Source organism: Melitaea cinxia, chromosome 1, assembly GCF_905220565.1.
Source record: "Melitaea cinxia chromosome 1, ilMelCinx1.1, whole genome shotgun sequence".
Classification (NCBI taxonomy): domain Eukaryota; kingdom Metazoa; phylum Arthropoda; class Insecta; order Lepidoptera; family Nymphalidae; genus Melitaea; species Melitaea cinxia.
The window spans coordinates 12,751,389-12,761,959 of record NC_059394.1 but is presented as its reverse complement, the minus strand read 5'-3'; the positions used below and the strand labels follow the sequence as shown (position 1 = coordinate 12,761,959).

General features: G+C 34.0%; 1 protein-coding gene across 1 annotated transcript; it reads right to left on the bottom strand.

The window, feature by feature from the left end:
• Window positions 1-3,490: 3,490 nt before the first annotated feature.
• LOC123657081 (zinc finger protein 266-like) lies at window positions 3,491-9,227 on the bottom strand. The gene is made up of 5 exons (XM_045592672.1): window positions 8,565-9,227; window positions 7,860-8,478; window positions 6,860-7,058; window positions 4,294-4,569; window positions 3,491-3,921 (listed from the first exon to the last, which is right to left on the bottom strand). Exons 1-5 carry the CDS (start codon window positions 8,698-8,700, stop codon window positions 3,763-3,765), a joined length of 1,389 nt encoding a protein of 462 aa, XP_045448628.1. The 5' UTR covers window positions 8,701-9,227; the 3' UTR covers window positions 3,491-3,762.
• Window positions 9,228-10,571: the final 1,344 nt, after the last annotated feature.

The following is a 10,571-nucleotide window of genomic DNA, read 5'->3' as shown; positions in this document are numbered from 1 at the left end:
TTTTAAATACACTTTTACGTAAAAGACAAAAAAATATATCGAAATAATGAAGAAGAAAAAAAAGTATTTCGACCTGTACACTGTTTTGTAGCCAGGTACTATAAGTACTAATAGTACTAATAAGGTGTACTAGTACATTTTTCGAATTGTACGAATAGAGAACACGAGAAGGAATAACAAAATTGTAACTCCAAGTTTGCGACTGCGCAATGTAAACGTTTCCTTTCTGGGTCATGGTATTCGCATGTATAATAAAATACCACAAACGATTTTGGAATTGTCTCAACATAAATTTAAAGTTTTTATATAAAAAAAAATTAATAGATAAAGCTAGCTAGAGTAATAACTCGGTGCAGGATTACATAGTTGATAAAGATGTGTGGACTTAGTGACGCTGTATTTCATGCAACATATATTTCTAATTTTGTACTAAAACACAGTGTATATATTATTTTCAAAAGAGTAACTGCGGAGTTTCTTGCCGATTCTTCTCTGCAGAATCTACATTCCGAATCGGTGGTAGCTTCACTTTTACAAAAATAATAATTTATTTTTAAAGTTTTAATTTGTAAAATGACGATTCGAAAGTGCTCTTGTGAGCCTATTTGATTAAAGCTATTTTTGATTTTGATTTTGAGAGTGCGCACCTGACAATGTCCGATTAAGCCCAAGACTACAACAAAAATTTTCTCTATGCTCCATGATTATAACAATAAAATTGCTATGCCTATACTCCAAAAAAAATGTATCATTTTGTTACATATGGTAACAAAATCTATACAAAATACAAATAAATAAAATTGGAGTCTGTTTGTAATAATAAAATAACCGCTTTTTACTAAATGCATATGGTTGTATACACGGTACCTACATATACCAAACTAACATTTTTTTGTTTGTTTCGGTTAATCTCTGAAACGGCTGGATCGATTTTGACGGGGCTTTCACTAGCAGATAGGTGGTGTAATAAGGAGTAAATTAGGCTACTTTTATTTTAAAAATTTATTTATTTTGTAACTCTGCGAACAGAACATAATTTTTTTAAATTTCACGTGGACGAAATGCCGACTTTATCACTTTGATGCAAGTGATAAAGTCGGCATTTCGTTCGATCATCCACCTTATGCGCCTTAAGCGCAAATCCCTCAACTTCCGTCTGACGCAAGTTCTCACCGGGCACGACTGCTTTGGTGAATACTTGTGTCGGACGGCCCAAAGTGAGCCGACGACTGGATCTCGGCCCAGCACACCCTCGAGCTGTGCCCGAGGTGGGCGGCGCTGCGTCGTGATCTGACGACCGTCCTTGGAGGGGACTTATCACTGCCTTGCGTCATCACCGCGATGCTCGGCGACGACGAGTCCTGGAAGGCGATGGTCTCCTTCTGCGAGACAGTAATGTCCCAGAAGAAAAATTACGAGCGGATAAGAGAGGAGGCTGCCGATGAGGCCTCCGTCCGCAGGCGGCAAACGGGGGTGCATTGGAGGCGCTACTTAATGCTACCAGTAACGCCCCTGTGCCCGTGTCGGGCCGGGATGGGAACCCAGTCCTGCTAGACATGCCGTCGTCGGGATTGTTCAGAGGTGAGCCGGACAGTCCCCATGGAGGAGAAGTCTGGCCTTTTCGCCGAGGCCAGCCTATCGCTGGAGGGATCCTGTTGCCGGCAGATCCGCGACCCTCCAATTAAAGTGGCTGAAGGCTCAGAAAGGAAGGTTTTGGTCGGTATTGCACCCCCAAGTGCTGAAGCCGACATACGGTCTAGGAATGCCTACCCGGGCATCCTGGATATCACCCGTAAATGGGATCCCCAGCGATACCAAAAAAAAGATCATCCACCTCGACAACGAAAGTCTTATTAGAGAGCACATAAAATGCAATCACCACATACACCATAAACAATATACCGACACTATCCGACTTTCCTCCAAGCGCGAAGTTGTTTCTGTTAGCTATGGAGACATTAACACTAGCCACCAATTATTATGCTAGTGGGGTTCCGTTGTCGCTGCTAGAGAGTCAATATTGGAAAGACGTTTTCAAAGTTCTAAACTCGATATAAGCCGATCACCCGCGGCACTTCGTCCCGTTACTCATCCCCTTGTCGCCAGTCGACAAGCTGGCAACATCGCGCAACTCGCAATACGTATTAGAAGCCACTAGCGGCATTTAGCGGTGGTTATTAACCGTTATTTAACCGTAACAAGCATAAAATGCGGATAACTAACCGTCAATAACGAAAAATGCATTTTTAACTCCTTGGTTAAAATCGTTATTAACGGGCTTCGCATCTATACCTGGGTTAAAGTCTCAGTCCAGTCTTATTTTTAATCTGTTATGTTTTTTTTCAGTATAAAAATACAAATGAATTTACTACATACTAATTTGTACCAAAAATTTAAAGCTCAAGCTAAGCTAAGGAAGGCGCACATTTGGCGCGAAGTGTGACTGCGACTGTTTAGGTCAGCGCTCAATATCCGTGTCGTTAGCTATGCGAAGTTTACCGGGTGGCAGGGTGATAGTGCTTAATAAATAGTAATGGCGTAAAAATTCACTTTTATCGATAACGTTTATATCTCTAGTTCGTACCTACTTACAACTGAATTTTAAATTAAGTTGAATAAAATTAAACAAATCAAAATCTAAATCAAAAATATCTTTATTCAAATAGGCTTCAAAAGCAACTTCGAATCGTCATTTTACAAATTAGTTTTAATTACTTTTGAACGTGCAAACTACTCGTAGCACCGTTTCGGAATGCAGATTATAATAAGAACGTAGAGATAATAACGGTCCCTGTAACATACTCGTAAAATTAAAAATGATGTGCATTTAAAATCTTTCTTTTTTTATTAACATCAGTAACATAACTTCCTAGAATTGGCTCCTTGTTAGCAATACCATAGCACCGTGCGTTGATGCAACAGTCACAGTACTGGATTGTGGCTGTTCCGCTGGCGGTTGCGGGTTCGATCTCCGTACATAATAACCATTTGTATTGGCCATACAGACGTTTGCCGTGGTCTGGGTGCTTGTGTAATCCTAGTGGGTCTCCTCGCCGTACCTCGGAAAGCACGTTAAGCCGTCGGTCCCAGTTGTTATCATGTACACCTGATAGCGATCGTTACTCATAGTAGGGATATATGCGCCAACCCGCATTGGAGCAGTGTGGTGGATTAAGCTCTGATCCTTTTCCTACATGAAAAAAAAGAGGCCTTTGCCCAGCAGTGGGATATTACAGGCTGAAGCGTAGCAATAGCATGGAGGCTTTAATAAAACAGATTGTGTATGTTTTTTCAAAATATGTAAATGGTTACATTTTCTAAGAAAATTTATATGCAACATTAGTTTTTATTAAAGTTGGTCATTTCTTATAGATTAAGTTATAGCAATCACTACCAGTCCACCTTTGCCATAAACCTTACCATTATTTTATGTTTTATATGTATTTTTGAATGCAATAAAGTATATGTTAGTAAAAAAAAAATTATGTGCTATATTTTGTTCAATTTTATTAAAAATTTTATTTATTTTTTTTAAAAACTGTAGTCAATAAAAACTTTAGATTAGTTGATAGTAATTTAGTTAATACTAACGAAAATAAGATTTTGTTGAAAAATTCTGTAAATTATTGCTATTGTAGAGGTTAACTCAATTATCCATACCCATTATAGATCGGTTTGAATACGAAATATTTTGTTTTATTAATAAACAAGGCATTTTATATAAACGAATTAATTGCTGGATTAAAATTGCCTTAATAACATTTATTTCAGTAAAGCATTTCTTGATAATAATGCTAGTGGACGATCTTTTCCAGGATGTGTTTTATCATGGTGCAATAAAAGACCTCTTCTAGTTACGAATTTTTCACTACAGAATGAACACTGAAATGGCTTTTCTCCCGTATGCTGATACATGTGGTACTGCAAATAAAATATACATACATTACATTTCATACATCTAGGACTAAGCATGTTAGTTTTTGAAGTAAAACTTTATCCATGCTTGACTTGAGGAGTAAGCTGGTGAAAGCGTGACGAGTGTTACAAAAAGTGTGATCGGGCGAGGCGGACGGAGGTTGAGAGGGAGATATAAGTTAGATGGAGTTAAAGAAGTTTTACTTCAGTCATGTGGTCTAAATCACACTCTTTTTTTGATTGATCACAATATTACTAGTATATAAAATTATAAGAATATAATGTGAATGTTCACTATTCTTTTTAGAATTAGTTCTTGTATACCTTGATATTCTGTTCTAATCAATCCAATCAAATATATCAAAAAAAAAAACTTACTGTATAATTATCCCTTCTAACAAAACTGTGGTCACACAGTGTGCACTGGTATTTTAGGCATGCTTTTATAGATGTAAGTGGAGCCTTTGGGACAAGAGATGCTAGTTGTAGGGATTTATTTTCACGAGAAACAACAGGACGCCTTTTCTTCCCTTCAACCCTGCGGCCAGGATGCATTCTGTTTTTATGAGAGTAACAGTTACCAGAGCTTGCAAAGCTTTTTTCACAGAATGGACATTTATATGGCTTTGCACCTGTGTGCTGGTTGATGTGAAACTGCAAAACAACAACAGATCAATATAATTTATATACTTTATCCTAAAAAATCTTAGTTCAACATGCTCAATCAGTTAATGTATAGTTAAAATACAATAAATGTATTTTAATTGAACGGCAATTTCAGCGGTCGTGGTTGATGGCGGTGCGGGCCTTAAGTGGAACGTAGCCATTAAAACAGTAACTAAACAGCATAGATGAAGTAAAAAAAAGTAGATAATGCGCGGCCTATGTTGTTACTGAAGCCACAAAACTCGGCTCCTTCAAGTAAACACACGCGCTCACGCACACATATGCATCAAACTACGCTCATTTTTGTTAGTATCTCACGGGGCCTCGTACAGTAACTTTGCCGTCAAAATGCCGTTCTTATGTAATTAAATGGTGTAAAAACAATACCAAAGTGAATAAAAAGTCTCAAGAAATATCGTTTCACACGTAAGTACATACAAAACTTTATATTTCTTGTTATTCCAAAATAATATTGAGGTTATTCGGAACTTATAATTTCGATGTCCCGAAATGACGTACCGAGGGAGTGTTACCAGTAATTTTTGTTTCCATTAGCCCAAAATGCGGGTAAGTAAATTGTAGGCAATCACAGAAAAATAATTAAGTAGAAAGTGGACATCATTATTGTGTTTTTTTTTTTATCGTGTGATTTTATGTTTTATTTAAATTGAAGTCAATATGAATTTTTAACTCGTTTGTGTCTGTTTAAATTTGTGAATTAACTACTCATATTATACTACTAAATATCATGATTTTAGGTTTCCAACGAATATTTTAATAGGAGATAGATAGAATAGGTAGATGCTATACGACTGAGCCGAAATGAACTATAACGACAGCCATCCTCATCTAATGTGGTTTGTTCAAACCATTTTGATGAAGCTGACATGTACGGTACAAAACGTGGACTTGGCAGAGTATCATCACGTATATACTACTACTTACTACTACGTATTTTAATGTTGTATTTTTTGTTCTAGGACCTACCGGATGAGTCTAAAATCAGTCAATAACCAAGATTCAATCTTTAATACACCTAGAAAACATAAACTAAGAGAAAAGTTAAAAAAACAGGAACTTATTTAAAAAAAAAAATTAAATCATTACAGCAAAGAGTTAGACGTCTTTAAAACAGGAACTTGCCCTTCAGAGAAATCATCAATTACTTAAAAACACAATTTTCATTGACACAGATTTATATAATTCATTAAATCAAAACATGGCTGCAATACATTTATTTAACAATTTGAAGCGAAAAAAGGAGTAAATATATTTAAAACTATAAACAGGTTTTTATTTTCACATACCCATTTTACCTATATTAAATTAATTGTTTAATAAAAATTTTAGGGACTTTTTTTAAAAAGTGTCAACACTTCACTCACTCACACATATTTAAAAAAGTGGCTTCACTTTTTTGTTCTAAGTGCGTTATCTATATTTTTTACTTGATCTATGCTAAATAGTGTATTTTTTGAAGGTACCTTATAATCACGGTCTTATAAACAGGTCGTGCAACTACAGTAGTAGGGGATACGTCGGCTTAATGGTTGCGCTTTTCTTTTCAATTTACGGCCGCCAGAGGCATGACGATCGATGGATATGCTGTGCAACGAAGACAAAATTACATTTTGTCTCTTTTTCTATCACACGTAACACATTTATGTTTTGAAATATAACCAATTGCAATGAGACGTCACTCAACCGGCGTGCGCAGTGCGTTCACGCACATCGATAGCAGTAACGTACATCGACGTTGACGCGAACGAAAAGTTGTCACTAACGTACTAATCTCTCATCATCAATCTCATCATTGAAAATGGTGCTTAGTTGCATGACCTATATAAGACCGTATCTATAATCGATACAGAAACCTAAAATACATTATTATTTTTAGTTTTTTTTTTAAATAATTTGTTCTGTCTGTATCTCGGTACCTTTACACTCGATAATTATATCTCAGTCTTTCATCCATTATGCCATTACCAATATAATAACGATATAATGGATTAAAGTCAATATGTATGGTTGTAATTTTATAACAATCTGATTTCATTTTAATTCCTTTTTTTTTCATACAAAGAAGGTATTTTAAACATTGACCTCTTGATAGTTTAAGTTATTGATTGGTTGGTTCAAAAACTACTGAGATAAAAGGTCATATAACTAGAAAGCTGGAGTGCTTCAAAATCTTTGAATTATATGATTCATCTAAAGGTGGCATATAAATTGAACAACAATTATGAAATATGTTGTAAATAATACACATAATAAATACCTTTAAATCTTGGTTACGTTTGAAACATTTCTTGCAATAGGGACATTTGTATGGCCTTTCACTACTATGAGTTACACTGTGAGTTTTCAAATTACTGCTTGTATTGTAGGATCGTCCACAAACTTTGCAAGTGTATGATTTACTGCTAGAGGATGTATGCGCTGCTAAGTGTGCAGCTAGATTTCTTTCAGTTCTGAACCTAGAAATAGATATTAAACATATTTTAAAAAATTTAACTATGAATTAATGTAAATTAATTTGTAATAAGAAATTTAAACTGATGAGCCAAATAAATCAATACAAATATTAAGTAAAGACATAATAAATTTTTAATCATTTTTGATTTCAAACAATATTATTCTACTTATGCATTTATAATATATACTAGTTCACAAATACGGTATTTGAGAGATAGCTTGGAAGAAAAGTGATGCAATTTCACAATATTCTCTGATGTCTAAATGTTATTTTATTTTACATACCTGCAGTAATAAATAATAATATAAAATATATTTCAATATTATAATGCTAACAAAATATATGTTTATATACAGTGATGACAATTAAACATCAGAATGAATATTAGGAGTATTTAGGTAAATAGAGCTACTTCTCTCCTAACAAGAAAAAATGTAAAAAAAAAGAATGTAAAAAGAAATGTAAAAAAAAAACATTGTAAGCATCTAAACAAATAAAATAGTTTAATTATTGATTGTTGTAAAGGGCATAATGGGACTGTCAGTTTCAACCTAGCTGTAAAAAGTCCCAATCAGTATATTAGTATTAAATATAAAGCAGCTGATTGTTAAGTATAAGTTTGAGTTTACTGTATATAGTTCACCCAGACAAAAACAAAACTATGTCATAGTAAAATCTATATAAATAAAAAAAGATTGCCAATTTTTGACGTTTTATGAGAACATAAATATGTACACACCTTAAGGATGACTGCACTATATTGGGTATATTTGTGTTCATATATAAAGAAAAAAGTACTTACACTCTACCACATATTTTGCACATTCCTGCAGTCCTATGTTTTTTTAAATGCAACATTAGTTCACTTTTGTACTCAAAAGTATCTCCACACGTAGCACACTTTTGCGATTTGATAACTCTATTATCATTATAATGTGTCCAGAAATGATTTTTTAAAGCTAACTCAGTAAAGAATCCTCGGTTGCAAGTTTTACATTGAAAAGGTTTTGAGAGATCTTTTTTATCGTCACTTGGATCGCAGGATTTGTCTCCCTTCTTTATCAATTTTATAGTTACATCTTCACCATCCACTCCATGAAGGTATGTGACATCTTGTTCTACGGATTCTGAATTATCTTCAACATCAGGTAATATAGAATCTTCGGAGCTTTGTAAGACCATCATAGGATCTACGCTTACTTCCATAGAAGTAAATTTAATCTCATCACTACAATCCGTCTCCTCTTTTATTTTGGTTTTGGAATTTTTAATATTATCCACATTTTGTTCTAGAATAAGACTCCTATTCTGTAAAACATCCTGTGCTTTTCGTGCTGTGTCAATAAACTCGCACACAGTTTGTAACTTAGAACAACACTTTATGCAAATGTTTTTTGGTAGCCTGTCATCTTCATCCACCTATAAATAAAAAACATATATTCATAGAATAAGAATATTTAAACGAATTTACAATGAAAATAAAAGATATAATAAATATAACTTTCCTCAATCAGTAGATATTTATTTAGTTTATTTTGAAGTAGCATAGCTTCAGCTTCTTCACTAAATATCATTATTGTTACTTCTTGTTCTTCTGCACAAAGTCGACAGCATCTTTCAAAAGTTTCTAAAGACACCGCCATGTTCAAACAATATAAACATACTTTTTTATGCTGGTTTTAGTGTAGAATCCCGTAACTCTAGGTACAATGCTGTCTAGGAATCTAGTAAAATGGGTTGTTAGTAATGATTTTTTTGCTTCTTTATTTAGTACGTTTACAACGCATGCGCGTTTTAAAATAGCGATGTTTAATTCTGTATACTTCATTGTTATTGATATTCAAAGGTATGCTATTTCTCCAGTGCGCAAACTCAAATAATTCCTTTGTAAAAACGTATAGTTATGCGTAGCAGAAATAAGGCAAAAACTGTAGTTTATTCTACTTAGGATAAGATCTGTTTCACGAATTCTGAATAAAGTTTATCTTGCAACTAAGAACTAAGTTACGATTAGACTTTTAACAGCACGAGGTAGAATAAGCCATTAGGATATGTTTCACTTTCAATGATAAACTACAGCTTTAAGATTCAATTTTGCGAAAAGAAATATCACATAAATGCGGTAAAACGAGCTGTTATAATAGAGGTAAATAAAAATAAAGACCAAAAAACATGATTTTTTTTTTTTTTTTTTGGGATTTTATGACCTGGTATCTATAACCTTTAGGTCAACTCTTATTCTTCATATATGTAATAATACGGCTATGAGCACATTTCATTAAATTGTTTTAATTGTATTCTTTATGTATTTGTAGATGTGCTTGTAAGTATGTTCGTCTTGTAATAATTGTTTTAATGGCGGCGGGCGGGACAATAAATGACACTTATTTTCAACATCACTAAGTTCACTGGCCAACACTAGTCTGTCAATCAAAAATTTTTGACAATCGAAAATAATGTGTTCCACAGTTCCATCACTTGAATTACAATGTGGACAAGTTTTATTCGCAATAATGCCGAGTCGAGCAAGGTGTGACGGTGCAGTATTATGACCAAAACGTAGTCTATTTATGATAGTAATAAAGTCTCTAGTAGCATCTTGCATACGATGATACCAAGGTCTTGCAGGTAAACTTTCTTGTATGCTCCCATACCATTTTCCTTTCGTATCTTGATCTTTCTTCCACATTTCTAACCACAACTTTTGAGTATTCTGGTCAATACATTGCAAGTAATCGGACATAGGAACATTCATTGCATTTCTAACGTCAACAGCATTAACTCCTTCAGATGCAGTTTTATCAGCCATTTCATTGCCAGAGATACCTTTGTGGGAAGGCACCCATAGAAAGAAAATTTGAATATTTTTATTATGGTATTGGTGAATTATTTGTTTAATGAAATAAAGTATATAATTAGACTTGTATTTAACTGTGAGGGTACTTAAAGCTGTTATCAAACTCAAGGAATCAGAAATTATTAAAAAATATTTAATGTTATTGATTTCGCGAATACGCATTAATGCCTGATACACTGCATATGCCTCTGCCGTAAATATAGAGCAGGGTTCATGCAGAATAAAACTTGAAGAAAATTTTGCTTGTGGATCATATAGAGCAGCATGTACATAATCACTTGCTTTGCTCCCATCAGTGTAGATAACATAGTACATTGAATTTTCCTCCAAAAATTTAAGCATTTCTGAATTATTGTTTATTGTCTGTTGAACTATATTAATTGGATGTGAAATACATTGATAAGAGAAAGAGTAACATGGCCATGGAAACTGTTTTCTAATTTTAGAAAAGCTATTGTCTATTTCCAGGAGTATATCGGACAGTGTTGGAGAATTACCACATAATAGACCTTGTGCTGTTATTAATGGTCTTCTTGGTGTTCTATCTATATAAGGTACAATTTTATTTATTACTTGAGTATTGTTTGATGCTATTAGTTTGAGACAGTATCTTTCAGCAAGTAATATTCGCCTCAAAATCAAAGGCATCACTTTTGT